This window comes from Mustela lutreola, chromosome 14, assembly GCF_030435805.1.
Source record: "Mustela lutreola isolate mMusLut2 chromosome 14, mMusLut2.pri, whole genome shotgun sequence".
Lineage (NCBI taxonomy): Eukaryota > Metazoa > Chordata > Mammalia > Carnivora > Mustelidae > Mustela > Mustela lutreola.
The window spans coordinates 15,782,812-15,801,648 of NC_081303.1; the positions used below are offsets into that span (position 1 = coordinate 15,782,812).

An 18,837-nucleotide genomic window follows, 5' to 3' on the forward strand; every position below is an offset into this window, starting at 1 on the left:
GGGGGAGGCAGGGCAGCAGGGGAGAGAGAGAGAATCCAAAGCAGACTCCACACTGAGCGTGGTACCTGACACAGGGCTCAATCCCATGACAGTGAGATCATGACCTGAGCCAAAACCGAGTCAGAGGCTTTGACTGAGCCACCTGGGCACCCCTGTTTTGATTTTATTGAATATATAATGGATATGTTTTGTGGAGAATGCTTATAAAGTTTCATCAGCCCTTCATTCTGTTATTACTATTGACTGGTATTTGTCACATAGCTATATACCTTTAAGAAAAACAACAAACACTGCATTACCCCCCCATCACCCCGTCACAGAGTTTCCACCTTGTACTGTGAGACAAATAATCTAACTACTATAACTCATGATAATCACGAGTATGTGAAATTTTATAGAAGTACATAATTTTATATTTTTGTGAATTTTCGTGTCCTTAGCTTTACATACAATAAAATGTTCTGTAAATTGGATGAGCTCCATAATACAGATTGTTAAAGTATCTCTAATACTAGACCTGAGGGGAGAGTTTCAAGAATGTTCCCCGATAGGTGCACCTTGGTGGCTCAGTCTGCTGGGCATCTGCTTTTGGCCACTGTCATGATCCCAAGATTCTGGCATCATGTCCCACATCATGTCCCACATCAGGCTCCCTACTCAGGGGGGAGCCTGCTTCTCCCTCTCCCTCTGGCTCTCTCCCCTCTTGTTCTCTCTCTCTCAAATAAATACATAAAACGTTAAAAAAAAAAAAAAAGAATGTTCAGTGGTACACTGACAATACAACACACCTATATAAAACTTAAGTCTACTATACAAGTGATGTCTGATTTTACAGCCCTACCTTATCATTAAAGCAGTTAATATTATGTATAATACTTGGAAATTTTTATGGGAAAGATATTTAAACTCACAGGATTAATATTAGTATTGTTATTTTCTTTGTCATTGTTTTATTAAAACTATTGTACTTAATTTTTGCACAATTATGTTAATATGTGTGGTATTAAGAAATGGAGAAATTACTAACTAAAAAAAGTAGTTTAAAGAGACCTTATGAATATTACATATACTTTCCTGAAAACCAGAGAAAAACATCATGTCCTATTCTGTCAAGATAACGTGACACTTAGTAATCCTTTTAGCTGGGTTGTTTTTTGTTTTTTTTAACCTGGTCGGTGAAGAGAATACTTTGAATTGTTCTTTTTAACAGTGCTGTTCAACAATAACAACGAAATGTCAGTACTTCAGAAAATGAATAATAATTGTCAGGAATTATAGTCTAGGCAACCTCTGAAGTTGGAATGCAAAGTAGGTTTCAAATTATTTTTACACATTTAACCAGAGGTATGCTTTCAGCTTGGCTACCTGCTTTTCATATTTAACCTTCCTTACGTCATTAAGGTCTGTTAAGTATTTGAGTACCAAGAACAAGAAATTAACATCCCACTGCCAAAGGGACAGGATAAAGCATTGGACAAAGACAAGAAAAACCTCTTTAGTTTTATTCCTGGTGAAGAAAATTACTTAATGGCTATTCAATCCTAAGTGGTCAGCTTTGCTTTAGATTCTTTTGAAAGCGTCCCTTGCGGGGAGGACTGGAGTGCCTGGGCAGCACAGTTAAGCATCTGCCTCTTGATTTTTGGCTCAGATCAAGATCTCAGGGTCCCGGGGTGCCTGGGTGGCTCAGTGGGTTAAGGCCTCTGCTTTCGGCTCAGGTCATGATCCCAGGGTCCTGGGATTGAGCCCCACATTGGGCTCTCTGCTCAGCAGGGAGCCTGCTTCCTCCTCTCTCTCTGCCTGCCTCTCTGCCAACTTGTGATCTCTGTCCATCAAATAAATAAATAAAATATTAAAACAAACCAAAAAACAAACAAAAAACAATCTCAGGGTCCCGAAATCAAGCCCCGCAGGCTCGTCACTCAGTGCAGAGTCTGCCTGTCCCTCTCCCTCTGCTCCTCCCCAATTTGCACTTGCCTCACTCAAAGAAAAGAAAGAATAAAAACCTTTTCTTAAAAAAATCTCTTAGGGTATAAGAAAGCCACTGATTTCTGTACATTGACTTTGTATCCTGCCACGTTGCTGAATTGCTGTATGAGTTCTAGTAGTTTGGGGGTGGAGTCTTTTGGGTTTTTCATATAAAGAATCACGTCATCTGCGAAGAGAGAGAGTTTGACTTCTTCATTGCCAGTTTGGATACATTTTATTTCTCTCTGTTGTCTGATTGCTGTCGCTAGGACTTCTAATACTATGTTGAACAAGAGTGGTGAGAGTGGGCATCCTTGTCGTGTTCCTGATCTCAACGGGAAGGCTGCAAGATTTTTCCCATGGAGGATGATATTTTCTGTGGGTCTTTCATAGATAGATTTGATGAAGTTCAGGAATGTTCCCTCTATCCCTATACTTTGAAGCGTTTTAATTAGGAACGGATGCTAGATTTTGTCAAATGCTTTTTCTGATCAATTGAGAGGACCATGTGGTTCTTCTCTCTTCTCATATTAATTTGTTCTATCACATTGATTGATTTGCGAATGTTGAACCATCCTTGTAGCCCAGGGATGAATCCCACCTGGTCATGGTGGATAATCTTTAATGTGCTGTTGGATCCTGTTGGCTAGAATCTTGTTGAGAATCTTAGCATCCATATTCATCAGTGATATTGGTCTGAAATTCTCCTTTTTGGTAGGGTCTTTGCCTGGTTTGGGGATCAGGGTAATGCTGGCTTCATAGAAAGAGTCAGGAAGTTTTCCTTCTGCTTCAATTTTTTGAAACAGCTTCAGGAGAATAGGTGTTATTTCTTCTTTGAAAGTTTGGTAGAATTCCCCAGGGAATTCATCAGGTCTTGGGCTCCTGTTTTTTGGGAGGATTTTGATCACTGCTTCAATCTCGTTACTAGATATTGGTCTGGTGCAAAAATAATGAATAGTGTTATGCTGAAAATTTAAAAACAGAAAACAAAAAACAAAACATGATGTAACTATTAAAAAACAAAAAACCTCTGGAGTTGGTGAGGGCTGTGAAGTGTGTTAGCCTGACGATTCATAGACTGTACCCCTTGGGCTAATAATAAATTATAGGTTAATTTTAAAAAATCCCTTAGGGAGAAGATTCTCTATCCAAGTGATTCTGGCCACGTCAAAATGCTACAATGGAACATTACTCAGTCATAAAAAAGAATGAAATCTTGCCATTTGCAACAAGATGGGTGGATCTAGAGAGTATAGTGCTAAGTGAAATAAGAGGAAAGACAAATACCGTATGATTTCATTCATATGTGGAATTTAAGAAACAAAAACAAAACAAAATTTTAAGAAAAATTCTCATATGTGGAATTTTTTTTAATTACCCATCTTAAGCTCTGATAAGTATGCAGGCAATTTTTTTTTAAGATTTGATTTATTTATTTGACAGACAGATCACAAGTAGGCGGAGAGGCAGAGAGAGAGAGAGAAGAGGAAGCAGGCTCCCCGCTGAGCGGAGAGCTTGATGTGGGCCTCGATCCCAGCACCCTGGGACCATGACCTGAGCCAAAGGCAGAGGCTTTAACCCACTGAGCCACCCAGGCACCCCAAGAAACAGACTCTTAACTATAGAGTACAAACTCACCATTACCAGAGGGGAGGTAGGTGGGGGGATGGGTAAAATAGGGAATAGGGATTAAGGAGGGCACTTGGCAGAAGTACCACGTGTTGTATGTTAGTATTGAATCTCTCTATTGTACCCCTGAAACTAATGTTACACTGTTAGGTTAACTAACTGGTATTTAAGTAAAAACCTTAGAAGAAAACAAAGGTTAGAGGGTTGCCTGGGTGGCTCAGTGGGTTAAGCCTCTGCCTTCAGCTCAGGTCATGATCTCAGGGTCCTGGGATCGAACCCCACATCGGGCTCTCTGCTCAGCGGGGAGCCTGCTTCCTCCTCTCTCTCTCTCTGCCTACTTGTGATCTCTGTCAAATAAATAAAATCTTTGAAAAAAAAAATGATCTGAAAACCAAAACTCTGTAAATGTAGAATTTCAAAGCTCATGGGTAGGTGGAAGTAGGGTAGCTATGATTCTAGGTGAAAAACTGAAGCAGAAAACACTGGGTTTTCTGATGTAATAGAAATGTATGGAAGGGCAAAAGATTTGCTTGGTGAAAGTGAAACCGAGAGTTAAGGTAAATAAGTAATTCAGGTTAGAATTATCCTAAATTTGAGGAAGTTCATAAGTTCATTTGATAAATTAAGCAGCAGAGTTAAATGAAATAATATTTAACCTCTTGGTGATTGTTTCTTGAATTCTACAGATCAACAACAACAAGAAAAAAAAGTACTCCTGCAACAGGATGGTTGAAAATTGTAGAGCCCTTGCATATTAGCTAAAATTCAATGGCAGTTTTTCAGGTAACTTCAGCTGGTGGGGAGACACTGACTTTTGCCATGTTGAGAGGACACTTAGATGACATGCACGCTAGAATCCATTCTCTTATCAAAGGTCAGGTGAGGATTATGTCTTCCTGTCCCAAAAGCATGGCTCAGGAACAGATCAGAAGGGAAAGTAGAAGGAATTACTGCTCTTCACAAATCAGCTTTACTCTCTTGAGGAAAAGAAAGTGTGGTTAGAATTTTACAGAACTGCTTGAAGGAAAATAACCTTAGAAACGCAGTGATAAAGACTATTTAAAAGACCTGTAATTTTAAAAAAGAATTTTTTCACACAGAGAATACTGAAAATTCTCTTTTAGGTCATTACATTTTCTGTTACAAGGAATGACCACTCTGGTGAAAATTGACATGGAGTGGAGACAATGAAGTTTTCAGAATGAAATCATTAACAAATAAGACAAGTATAAAGAATTATACTTTAGTAAACATGGTAGAGTTAAGATTCAGAAATAATGACTCAAACATTGTCTTTTTTTTTAGAATTTAACTTCTTTTTTGAGGTATAATTGGCATACAACCTTAGTTTTGATCCTCTATTATTTTAATTGGAGTAGTCTTTTGCTATTGACTTGTATGAGTTTTTTATGTACTTTGGATCTGACCCCCTTATCAGACAATAGGATTGGCAAATATTTTCTCCCATTCTGTAGGTTGGATTCATCTTATGGATTCTCGTTTTTTATTTCTTTGCAACATTAAAGATTCCTTCAAGAATACGGAAAGGAATCTCTTTTTTCTTCACTTTGATATCTCAATAAGAAAAATTCCCAGTGGCACCTAAAATCCGATTCTGATGCATGGGTTGAGCAAATAAAGAGCATTCCATAGAGAACTCTGCCCTCACAAGCTTGATTCAGGGCTGGGTATCTAGACCCTGAATGTGCACAGATAGTACTATAACATCATCAAGGGGAGATTTAAAAGGAAGAAAACTATTCAAAAATTTCTGCAACTCAGGAAAGTCATCAGTAAGCCTAGGACCTGGTCCATAATAGCTATTCTATATGTAACTGTTGAAACCTACAGTTTCTGTTTTTACATACTGTTACTTTTACTACCCCTGCCTATATACATTCATTCTTTTGCATAGTTTTAATAAAAATAAAGACAATTTCATCACTTTATTTAACACATAATAGGAGAAAAGAGTTTCTATAGCTGAGGAATTCTCGGAAGCACTGATTTCCTAAATGACGTTTACTCATCTCCATATTATGCTATTAAATATATGGTTTGGAGGCATCTGGCTGGTTGTCAGAAGAGCTGCAACTCTTGATCTCAGGGCCATGGGTTCAAATTCCAGGTTGGGTAGAGAGATTAAATTTTTAAAACTTTAAAAATGTATATATAGTTTAAAGAATATCTTCATACATATTTTTTCCTTTGGTGAAAATTCTTGCCCGGAATAAATTTCTTTGGATTAACCGACTTTGATCAACAGCTATGAACATTTTAGTGATTAGTAAAATCAATTTATAAATTGCCTTCTCTTCAGACTGTACCAACACACACTGATATAGAACTTCTGCAAATATCAGCTTTCCTTGAGAGCCCCGGAGAGGATGTGTACGCAGGAAGAGAGCTGTGTCAGTCAACGGTCACAGATTTCTCCCTAGCCAAAGTATGCAAGAGTCTAGTTTGTTCAGATTATTATGTTGGGTACTTTTATGAAAAGAAAATAGGATGCATATTCTCTTTCATTAAGCTTACCATCTAGTTGGGGAAACCAAACTTTATTCAGTCACTCTATCCAAAGCAACGTCCCAAACGTTGATACGACGTTAGCCAGTGATCTTTACCCTCAAAGAATCTGCCTTGTTGATTGTTGCCTGGAGTAAATGGAGTGATAAATATTCTTTATGGTTACAAATACGCCTCCTATGAACTTCATAAATTACCAGTTTCTAGAAGAGTGACCTTCCATCTTTCTTAAGCCATCCTATCAACCTTAAGTGATTTAGGAAAATTTGCTCTAAAAACATTGAAATATGTGACAAAAGCTTGGTTTTAAATTATGTTGCTACCATTCCAAGGACCTTCTTTGTTATTATTTGAGATGTTTTAGAGGACCTGAACTGTAGGGCTTGGAACCACTACCAAGGAGGCAAATACCTCTATAATCATGAGACTTTGCTACCTCAGTCGGCTCTAGATGCTTAAAAAGTATTCACAGTTGCTGACAAAGATGTCGGTGATTCTTCTAAAGTAAAAGTATTATTTAAAGGTTACATTCCACAAGGACGGTGAAGCCTAGGCTGTGGGGTGGCCGAGTCAGGTATTGTCGGGCAAAGTGGTGAGAATGATGGTAAAGGTTAGGGGACTAGTGAGAAGGGAATTTGACTTAAATGATCTTTACGATGGGCATGATTTTCTTCATGCTGAAGATGAGACATTGGTAACATCAAGACTTTTTAAAATGGTGAGGAGATTTTACAAAGACTAAAAAGTTTAAGGAAACGTACTTTGAACCTTTACTATGAATAGACCTGGCTGCGTCTCTCTCCTGAAAGGAACAGGATTCTCCCATCAGAGTCGACCAAAAGGCACAGCACACTCTTCTTATTGGAACATGTTTCCCAAACATGACTGATTTTTCTGACATTCATTCATTCACTCATTTGTCCAACAAACACTTACTGAACTCCAACTATGTACACTGGAAGTTCTGGGAAAGCTGAACGAGACATGGCAGACTTATCCTCTCTATTGCCGTGAAGCCAGGAGAGCAGTTACACTTGTAGTTGGAATACACGGTGATGGGGAATGCTAGGGAAGTACAGGCTGCCGGGATGACCCTGTCGTCATCTGGGGGAGCAGGGGCGGGGCGGGCTGGGGCAGGGAATGGCTTCATGAAGAGGTCTAGTTGAGGACAGGTAGGAAATGCAGTAGGCGCTAGAGAAGGACTGGGGAACAGTATTCTGAGCAGAGAAAATAATAAGCAATGAATGAAGAAAGGCAGAAGAATACAGTGGCATGTTTGAGGAAATAAATGTTCAGGATGGCCCCCCAACAGTAGACTTTGAGAATGATTGTGTTTAGGATTAAGGCTAAAGCAGGTAGATCCTAGACTTTAAGCCACTTTAGAAAGTCTGGACTTGATCCAAATTAAAAGGGAATCAATTGACTGGTTTTATGCAAGGGAAAGTACCTGATCGATGTGTGTTTATTAAAGGACACGCAGGCTGCTGCATGGATAATGCATGTGGAGGGAGGTGGATTAAATCAGAAAGACTGGTTAGGAGGCTCAGGACAGGACCACAGTTTTGACAACAGGAATGGAGAGAAGTAAAAGGAATTGAGAGAAAAGGAGGTGTAAATCAGCAAGACTCTGGGCTGATGTGATGTAAGATTGAATGAGAGGGAGAACAGAGGATGATTAAAGTTCAGCTTGGAAGACGCAGTGGCTCATGGTGCTATTCACTGTAAAGAAATTAGGTAAGAACCGGTTTGTGGAGTTAAATTGTTTGGAGAGAGGCTGAGTTTGAGATGCCCGCAAGTCATCCAAAGTGAAGGCGTTTATCAGCAGTTAGTTACACAGACATAGAGTTCAGCAGGGAGATTAGACCTAGAAGTACGGATTTGGGAGTCATCCATTGGAATGCCCTGAGAACCAGAGAACCCTGTGGAGCAGAGCTAGTCAAGGAAAGGCTAAGAGAAAGCACCCCAAGCTGAGAAATAGCCTGAATGGTAAAGCAGTACCTTGAGAGGGGGCTGATTTGGTAACTAGGGCCAGAGATTAACTGATGGGGAGGGAGGGAGGAACTCAGCAGCCGTGAAGATAGGGCCAAACAGGGACAGTGCATGGTCCCCCTGGATTTGTGACAAGGATGAGAGCCGTCCCCTTCCAGGTAGAGGGCGAGTGCTGGGAGCACTCCATTTTCTTCCTCTTCTTGTAAATCAGATCACATGGCCTGAGGGCATGGAGTAAAAGTCCAGAATTTTTGGACTCCTGGGGAAGACCTCTTCTCTGAGTCAAGTGTATGAGCTGCAGGAACATTCCTTATGATTCTTTAGGCACTACTTTTGCTCATTTTTGGTCCTCTGCTTTGTTACTAAGTGGTGTAAACTTCTTAGTTTTAGGGAGATGACATACTCTTCAAGTCAATGAAAGGTTGTTTTTTTTTTTTCCTAAAAATCCAATGAAATAAAAATGTTTTAGTGCATTAACTTGTAATTATCCAGAGCACAACATGCATTAACATTTCAATCAAGGAAAGTCTGACTTATATAATGTTACGTTCTAATTGCTTTGAAAATAAGAAAGCCCCTTCTGAGTCTGAGTATACAATTTTATCCTCATTAACAGAAATGGGTCTGTACTTTAGGACATTGTTAAAATTTGATCAGCAATGAATACGTTGCTCTGGACAATTCTAGAAGGTCAGAATTTTTCCGAAGGAACAGGAATAAGTAATTCTTTATTTTGATGGCCTTGATTTCATTTTTTTTTTTTTTTTGGCCTTGATTTCATTTTTGAGGGACTTTTATTTTTCTTTTGTTTCTCCCCCCTTATTTTCAAGCTTTGAGTTTGAGTGGCTGCATTCCTTAAATCCAGTATCATGAAGAATAGAAAGTTCAGGGCACGAGAGAGGGAACAGATAATCACTGCTGATGGAGAGAAGAAGCCCTAGTGAAAATACCGGAAAAACATCTATTCTCCCAGTATCTTTAGGAAATCATGGCAATCTGTCCTCACCCTAGTGTAAGCTGCTATACGATGGATTTCCATACGATGTGAATTTGCCTTGGGCTCCTCCAAAACATGTTTAGCCCTTAGAATTCATAAGATTGTACTGGCCAGGCAGAAGAGGGTAGGCTAGACTTCCATGTTTGAATTCTGGCTTCACCACATATTTACTCTGTCTTAAGTTTTTTTAACCTCCTAGCCTCAGTGAAATGGGAGAAGTAATAGAATCATCCTCATTAAGTTGATTAAACACCTAGCACCAGAGGCACTGAATACCCAGACAGAATTGTACACAATCCCATGACACAGACCTTGGTAATAACGAGAGTCCTCTCTAATAGGAGTAAATGTTTACTGAGCTCTACACTGAATGCATCATTATATATTAAAATATTCTTCCAGCTATAATAATGAGTAGGTAAACATAAACACTCTCTTGCCTTGGCCTTCCTTTAACTGATGAAATACATCTCCCAGTGTAGCTGCTCACAGGAGAATTATTCAGCTGTACCTTTAAAAAGAAAAAAAAAAAAATAAAAGATTTGAGAGAAGAAAGCGTACACATATTCACACAGGTTGGGGAGGGGCAGATGGAGAAGCAGACTCCCTGCTGAGCAGGGAGCCTGACCCAGAGCTTGATCCCAGGACCCTATGATCATGACCCAAACCAAACACAGACACTGAACTCAATAAACCCAGGCGCCCTCGTTCAGCTGTATCTTTTATGCATGCCTTCAACACACCCAAAGCACCTCACGACTTAAAGATCTGTATAACTCAGGAGTTAAGGAATCCATTGCCTTTTTGGGGAGAGTTGCAGACAGACCTCAGACCATGGTTTCACTGGGTGCTTAGAACCTGTGAATTCCATTGCAGGGGGAAATGTCCCATTTTTTCAGTTCTCTATCACTTAGTCTATATCTGGAAATCTCCATTAAGCTCTCAAAGCACCCTTAGCAAGCTATACCATCACCAGGCTCATTGTCGTAAGTAGTCGCTGTGGAGTCCTTTATATTTTAAGGACACACAGACACACACACACACACACACACCACTTGTTTCTCCTGTGAAATTGATTACTACTATCCTTATGTTATAGATAAGGAATTGGAAGCTCAAAATAAGATAAAATTGCTTGCCAGCGGGCACACAGAATGTGAGAGAGAGAGAGCTGGACCTGGAGGCTGTCATCCCACATGCCTCTGTTTTTATCAGCTGTTATAGATTAGGAGGCAGAATAATGGATACTAATAGGGAAAAATGACTAAAATTGGCTAAGAGGGAAAGCCATTTGCAAAACCATGTTTACTAGAAGACCATTTTTTTAAAGATATTAGTGATAATCAAAACGGAGGAGGCAGAAAGTACAGTTTGTATACAGAGAAGACGTGTGTGCCCTAAGATGCCTGTGCTACGCCCAAGGAAGTGGCGGCCGCGACAGGTTGAGTAACTTCACTGATTCCACAAACATTCATGGAGAAACTATTCCTTGGACTTACTCTCCAAATGGGCCTCCAAGTGGGCTTGCCAGTTCTCATTCCTTTGCTTTCCCTGAAAGCAGAAACAAAGTATTTTACTGCTTATTTAGTAGACAGAGAATTCCCCACTGACCAGTGTGGGCTTGGACACAGAGCCCTTGCACACACCACTTCCGCTCGCTCAAACCTGTGTTTGCGCCCCGAGCACGCGGCGTGGCTTCCAGAACTAGCTTGGTCACCTGGGCTCACACTCCAGGCTTCGACTCAGGCTTGTGCTCCCCTACTGTGTCTCACTGCCTTTTCTACATTCAAATGGTTCTTGAAATTATGGATGAAAAAGGTAACGCAGAACATTATAAAAAGTTAGAGATTGCCATTGTGCAGCTGCAGAAGTTTCAATGGCGCGACCTGAGTACAAAATAACAAGCCCACCTAGTACCTGTAATATAATCCGGGTCAGAGAGTGGGGAGTTCACAGGTTAATTTTTAGAGCCCCGTGGACAGAAAGCGGAGTGTCACCCCGGCCCGCGTGCCTAATTACTCCAATTCTCAGACCTCCCGGATCACAAAGGGCTACTACCTTCTTGTTTAAAACACGACAGTAAAATGATCCAACGATAAAGCACACAAAATGCTGACTGTTGTGTGGGTGTCTCTTTGTGTTTTCTCTGCGTGATGCCCCAGGTGGGAGAGTTCAGAGCCCATGCCGCTGAGTGGACGGCCAACGTCACGGCCGAGTTCAAGGAGACCAGGAGGCGCCTGAGTGTGGAGATCTATGACAAGTTCCAGCGCGCCACCTCCATCAAGCGGAAGCTGTCCGCGGAGCTTGCAGGCAACCACAACCAAGAGCTGACCCCTTGCAGGAGGACCCTGTCTGTGAATCACCTCGCCAGCGAGAGGGATGTCTTGCCTCCCTTACTGAAAACTGAGAGTATCTATTTGAACGGACTGACGCCACACTGTGCAGGCGAGGAAATTGCTGTTATCGAGAACATTAAATAACCCTCTCTTTGAAGAACCTTAGGCATAGCCATAGGTGAGGACTTTTATATGCTCTTTATGACTGTTGCTGGTAGCATTTTTTAAATTGTGCATGAGCTCCAAAGGGGGGGAAAATAATAGATAACACCCATCACGGCCATCTACCATCGAGAGAATTTGGAATTCTGAGCCAGCACTATCTTTTCGATGATGCTTGTTGAGCGGTCCACTTTCCTCGGCAAGTGGAATGAAACAAGCAATGTCTGATGCCTTTTTGTGCCCAGACTGTTTTCCTCCCTCTTTTCGTAACGTGCCATAAGGCCTCAGAATGAATTCTAATTGTTTCTGGTAATCATGTAGCTTCGAGGGATCAGTCCTTAACTTTTCAGGGTCTAACTAACTGAGCCTAGATACGGACCATTTATGGATGACGACGTTTCTTTTTGTAAATGGCAAGAGATTCTTATGCAGCCTTTTACCTAAGAAATTTTCTGTCAGTGCCTTATCTTCCGAAGAAACAGAACCTCTCTAGCTAATGTGTGGTTTCTCCTTCCCAGCCCCACCCCTAGGCTCACCTCTGCAACCCTTTATCCCACAACTCCCGTTCGAACACCATACCTTGCTGGGAACAGTGTGTACACTGAAATGATGATGCCCGAAGAAGGAATAGATGCCAAATTAGATGGACATTGAAGCAACACTCAGAAATTCTAGCGTTAAAGGCACTGCAAAGAAATGAGGTGCACAGACAGTCCCATATACACAGTGTAATTATTTCCAACGTGGTAAAATTGGCTGCTCCAAAGAGTCCCTTTTTTTTTCCTGGCAGTATTTGGATGTTATCATTCATTCATCACTACACCTTAAAAGGCAGAAGCAGAAGGGGAAAAAATATATATACATATATATATAATGCTATATATATATATATATATATATATATATACACACACACACACGCTCTGACAGAAGAAAAGCTGTTAAACACGGATCTTACTGGAGGTGATTTAAGACAACTGGTGTGAATTACCATTCTGAAGAAAAGAAGATAGCACAATAATGTGTTAAACCATTTGCTAATAAACATTATACTGCCAGCACCTATTTGCTTTTGTGATGTGGAAGACTTACCCGATGTTCCTTTCCCTGGGTGACTTTTGCCAGACGGGAGGTGATGCTATAGTTGGAGTTGGGCACAGCCTCGCCTTGTGTGGGTGTCCCCCTGGAGCTGTGACTGAGCATGAGAGCAGAAGTTAAAACTGGGATCACTGTGATATTGCACATGGGAAAAAACGCAGACTGCAGGCATAATTCATTTTGACATTAGAGAAAAAGCTATTCTAGCACAATTTAAATCTTGAGAGTTTTTTGGGTTTTGTTTTTTGGTTTTTTTAGATAGAAAAGGCTGATAACCCTTTTTAGTTGAGTTTTATATCCTGTAACTCTTTGGATGTTTCCAAGATTCAGAAGAAAGTCATTAAAGGCACCTAGTAGATTGCTACTCTCTTTTATTTTCATACTTAGATCTGCTGTACTTTGTATATATAATTTTTCAAATGCAGAAAGAAGACAACTTCCCCAAATAGAACTGCAAACATTTCTTTTATCCGGGGGGGCGAGGGTGGTAGAAATATCTGAATAAGTGGCATTCAGATTAGGGACTTAAAAAATAAACTGAGGATCTTTAAAACAAAAACAAAAATCATCTAAATAGATGCTTATTTTCCAAAATTTAAATTTAAGCTAGAAATGTAAATATTCAGTTAACTTGTTGAAGGTACTTTTATAAACAAAAAAATTCTAACCAAAATTTTAGAAAGTGAGGCTCTTTTAGAAAGAAAGCAACACCCATTTCTTCGATAACTGTTAAAGTTCATATGGTGAAATGCACCATGTATAAACTGTGAATTGTATTGACAAATAAAGTTTGTAATTAAAGTCAGCATTTTCTGAGTCTCCTGCTTGCTGCTGAGAATGGAGATGGGATTCTAGCCGAGGAGAACTCCAGGATGTCACTTTTCATGCTGAGTTTTCTGTGGCGCCTTCGTTCACAATATTCGAGAACTATTTTTGAAGCAGTATTACTACCCTTGTTAAATATGTGCAGAATGTTCTTCTTGGTGACTGTTAATCAAAAGTAAATATCTGGACCTTTCCCTTTTGCAATATGATATTTTAAATAGCATGTAAATTCCAAGATTGTTTCTATTACATTAAGACATATTAATGTCTTATTTTATCATTGTTAGACCTTGTCTTGACAATGAAGTAGTCTGAATGCCAGACGCAGGCATCTGAATACTTTTTGTAAGGGAAAAAACAGTCCCAAATCCTGGCAATGTCAAAGCCCAGAGAAGTCAGTTGCCAACTAATCTTCTAGACCTCATACCCCAGATGTTTGAACAACATACCTTATCAGTATCTTGCATAAATGTATTTATTCATCCCTAAGCACCCTGATGGCTCAGTATATATACTAAACCTGGTTGTCAATCTTATCCTCAAAATTGGGGAAAATCTAAGAAAAACTATGTATTATATACCATTTTATTTCCTCAAACTTTAATGTGTCTACTTTCTGTGAAGAGAAAGTGGATACAGATTTTTGACATGGTCTAGAATTTTCTAGTGAACTTATTTTTTCATCAGATCAGTTTTAAGCCTGAATAGTTTTGCCCTGAAGAATATCCAAAAAAAAAAAAAAATACTAGAATGAACAAGGATCAGGAACCCTTTGATATGAAATCTTAGATGTGGATTCTTGACAAGAATCCTCTACCTTATAGCTATTAAATGTAAAAGTGATTATTTTGCAGTTCTTTGAATTTCTTATACAAATCTATATATTTTGCTACCTAGTTAATATCATCCACCCTCTTTTCAATAATATTTCACTTTTGTAATGCAGGAAGAAGTAAAACTTCTAAGGCCAAGAGAGAACTGAATAATTTCTTAGTGGTCAATAAAGTGGGAGCAGTCTGTATGTAGAGCTTGGTTTCTTTCTCAAATTCTAAGGACCATGTGATGTGTAAGAAAGACTAAACCCCACCTCGCTTTGTATTAAAAAAATGTGTAGAAGTCTTTGAATCTTAAAGGCTAGAGTTTCAAGCAGACTAAAGGAAACTTTAGATGAAATACCAAAAACAAAGACAAATTCAGCCATTGTGAAGACTAGAGATAGTTATTTATGCCTAAGAACTACAGACCTAGATCAACTTATATTGTTTTCCATTTTTTAAAAAAAAAATTTGTTGTTCTAGTAAAATCATAACTTATTTGTGGTTTGCATTCCTTATTAAAGTATGAGTATAAATATGCTTTTGTATAAAGTAAAAGATGTCTCTATTTGAATACTCATAATTCCATTAAAGTTAATATATGATTTTGCTCCAGCATGAGTTTACTTAAATGTCCTTTTATAGGGAAACTTACTGGCCTTGCACAGGCCAGTAACACAAGCCTTGCTCATGTGTTAGTTCCAAGATGGAACCTGGTTCCTTTTAATGGGGACTTCTGAGGGTAACTCACTTACTCTGGTTTTCTTAATAAGGGGAAATCTTCATAAGCTCCTGTGCTTCCTTCATTCCACCCCACCACAAAGGTTTATCTAGTTTTGGTTTCATACATGACACTTCCCCACCCAGATCTCAATGACGCCTTCCCAAAAGATAGGGATTAGTTCCAAGGACGAGGAGTTTTGACTCTGCTCTTTAATCCTCAGTTGTTACTCTTTCTAATATTCATAAAATCATTGCTTTTCCCTATTATTATTAGCACTATAAAGTATTTGCACTGTGTCGTGCTTGTCTCAATTTACAACTATTTTTTTCTTTTTATCAGTCATTCCTTTCCAAAATATTTCTTATTGCCTTGTCTGTATCCTTTCTCTCTTGGACTCTTGGGCTTGTTTCTCTCCAAGCCATCCATCTAGCCATCTAGCCAGTTCCCATTGGATATCTCCACTTCTCAAAGGCATTTCAGCATATCCAAGACTCTCCTGATCTTCCCCAGACGCGGCCGTCCTGGTGCCACCTACTTCAACAGTTGGCACTACTTCTCCATCTTGTTGGGCATTATCCTTGATGTCTTCTCCCCTTCCACTCCACACCCGCCTTTCACCAAAGCCCTACACACTTGCATCCTGAATGCCTGGGATTTGTACACAGCCACTACCTTTATCCAAGCCATCGCCATGTAACTCCCCTTGGACGTTTTTGCATCATTCTCTGCTCCTGTCATTGATGGTAGAGTGGACTTTCTTAATACGCATATCTGATTGTGTTGCTCTCCTGTCTGAATCCACTAATTGTCTTTCAATTTTATAAAAGACCAGAATCCCTCAAATGGCCTACAAGGCTTTCTTTGGGTCCACTTTACGCCATCATCTTCAGATTCATCTTGTATCACTCCCTATTCCTCTGTACCCCAGCCCCACTGCATTTCTCCGATCACGTTGCGCTGCTGTCGTCCCTTTTGCCTGGAATGCTTGCTCTCCTTTCTCACCCAACAAACTTTTACTCTTCCTCAGAAACCAACTCAAGTGTCACTTCCTCTGATAAGCCTTCCCTGACACCAGTTCCGGTACCTTCCTAATATACTGTATGAAATCCCATTATTGTCCCTCGATTTATGATTAAGTAGTCACCATGATTCTTATTTATATTCCTTCCCCACTAGAATACATTTGTGTTGGCTTGTTATATTTTTTAAAGATTTTATTTATTTATTTGACAGAGATCACAGAGAGGCAGAGAGGCAGGCAGAGAGAGAGGAGGAAGCAGGCTCCCTGCTGAGCAGAGCGCCTGATGTGGGACTCGATCCCAGAACCCTGGGACCATGACCTGAGCTGAAAGCAGAGGCTTTAACCCATGGAGCCACCCAGGCACCCTGGCTTGCTATTTTTATTTCCAGATCCTAGCCAAGTACATATAGCAGGTGCTCCAAAAGTTCATGGTGAACAAATCACATAAAAATGGGTTAGGGGGCACCTGGGTGGCTCAGTGGGTTAAAGCCTCTGCCTTCAACTCAGGTCATGATCCCGGGGTCCTGGGATTGAGCCCCGCATCAGGCTCTCTGCTCAAGCGGGGAGCCTGCTTCCTCCTCTCTCTCTCTGCCTGCCTCTCTGCCTACTTGTGATCTCTGTCAAATAAATAAATAAAATTAAAAAACAACAACAACAACAACAGGGATTAGTTGTAACAGTCTGATGTACACTTCTGTGTAAGTATCCTAAGTTTTCCCTGCTCCACAAACATCAGTCCTCATCTACTGGGTTAGTAGCAAATGGGGAACAGAGAGCAGTTGTTTCTTCTATTTACTTACAAGCTGGTACCGGTTACTCATTCTATAGAAAAATCAAAGCCAGTTCTTCAGAGAGACGATCAGTTTGTCATACACTTACTCCTTATAAACCAGGGTTTCATTATTCTCATTTCCAAATTTTGGCTCACAATAGATGCCATCTAAACTTTTTCAATTATAATCTTGAAAATTTGTTTAGAAATTAATTGTAAAATATGTTTGTCGATACTAGTAAGCGGATGCCTCTTATTAGTAGAGAGCTAAATACACATTTATTTCTCCTTGCCAAATGAAATTCAGCTTTCTCATGCTTAAATTTATAAGCAGTCTGGGAAGAAATCCATTTTGGGGCACATTTTGAACTGTATCCAACAGAGAATATTAGTCACTTACATGGTATAATTTTGAAATTAACTCACAGAATAAACATTGGTTTCCATGTAGTTGATGCTTGACTTTTGTAGTCGGTATTTCTTCTTACACTGTACAATTCATAGGGAGAAGCATATTGATTTTTATCCTTCTCAATTTAAAAATATTTTATACATTTAATTATTATTGACATCAGGCTCTACGTTTCATGATTTTTCTTTTTTTTTTTTTTTTTTTTTCTTAAGATTTTTTAAATGAGGGACGCCTGGGTGGCTCAGTCTGTTAAGCTGCTGCCTTTGGCTCAGGTCATGATCCCAGAGTCCTAGGATCGAGTCCCACATCAGGCTCCCTGCTCAGCGTGGAGCCTGCATCTCTCTCTGCCTCTGCTGCCTCTCTGCCTGCTTGTGCTCTCTCTCTCTCTTCTCTCCGATAAATAAATAAAATCTTAAAAAAAAAAAAAAAAAAAAAAAAACTTTTTTAAAATAAGCATCAGTGGCCATGTCTGGTCCCGATTCAAATTTTATCATTGCCCAAGTATGTCAGAGTTGGAAAGATAAAGAATCAAGATACAGTCAATACATCTAATTAACCCATCCTTTTTCTCAATCAGGTGCAGAAAATCAGAGTTTACACATGCACTGAGAAAGTTTAATATTGCCAGTTCTAGATACATACCAGTAGACTAGCCAAGTGTAAAATCTCTTCAACGATTATGTTGTATGTACAAACAAAATATTACCCTGTTCATGGTTTACCAAGTCAGCATTTTTCAAGAGCCTTTATTGTGCCAATTACTGGAAATACTAAGCCAAATAAATGTCCACTTTCTGGGAGACAGCAGTCCACGCATCAGAGAGTGACACGCAACACAGAGAGAGGGAAGCTTCTCAGTGCCGAGGAGCCCTGATGAAAAGGCTTTTGCCTTTGTATGGCCTTGGGAGGCTGAGGCTTAGGAAGAGGGAAGGGCTAACAGTGGAAATCTACAGACATGGCAGAGGAAGGTCTCAACTGGGGCTTCAGGAAGGAGGCCTGCAATTGGACGTGCCAGCTTCTGAGTCCTTGCCTGCTACTTCCCTGAAAAACCACGGTGGCCTGGCTCTGGGAAGGGCCATTCCCTCCCACGCTGCCTGCCAGGCAAAGGCTTGAAACTGCCCGTGGTTGGGCCTAAAAGACCACACACAGGATTTTAGCCTGGAGCCAGACTCCTCAGAAGCAATGGTGATACCTAGCTGAGAATTTTGGATTTGGCACTGGAAAGACATTTCGGGCTTTAAGATAGGGAGTGATGTGAATCAATTTCTACTTTGAGGTTGCTGATGGCTCTGCCAATGGTAATGAGGTAGAGGCTGAGCCGAAAGAGCCGGGCTCATGGCAGGGGGGCAGAGGACTCTGCAGTGGCCCCTGGGGAAGGGATTCGGGTCCAAACCATATGAGAGGCACTGGGAGATGCTGGTGCCTCCACCCCTTTCCCTAGGATCAGGAACATGGGGCCAGGAGAAAGTGGGAGAAGATTCGACGGGAGAATAATGTTTTGAATTTAAAGGATCCGTGGGGTCATCAAAGTGAAAACCCACAGTGGGCAATTAGGATACTCAAATG

General features: G+C 40.2%; 1 protein-coding gene across 5 annotated transcripts in view; it reads left to right on the plus strand.

Annotated features, from left to right (window-relative positions):
• KCNK2 (potassium two pore domain channel subfamily K member 2) overlaps positions 1-13,507 on the plus strand; it is a 231,241-nt gene extending 217,734 nt beyond the window's left edge. For 4 of the 5 annotated variants that reach the window (XM_059146357.1, XM_059146359.1, XM_059146358.1 and 1 more), the window contains exon 7: positions 11,269-13,507. In XM_059146357.1, coding sequence (XP_059002340.1) covers positions 11,269-11,586 — 318 coding nt within the window. In that variant the 3' untranslated portion in view covers positions 11,587-13,507. The remainder of the gene's footprint in view (positions 1-11,268) is intronic. The other variant, XM_059146356.1, reaches the window with a different exon arrangement.
• Positions 13,508-18,837: the final 5,330 nt, after the last annotated feature.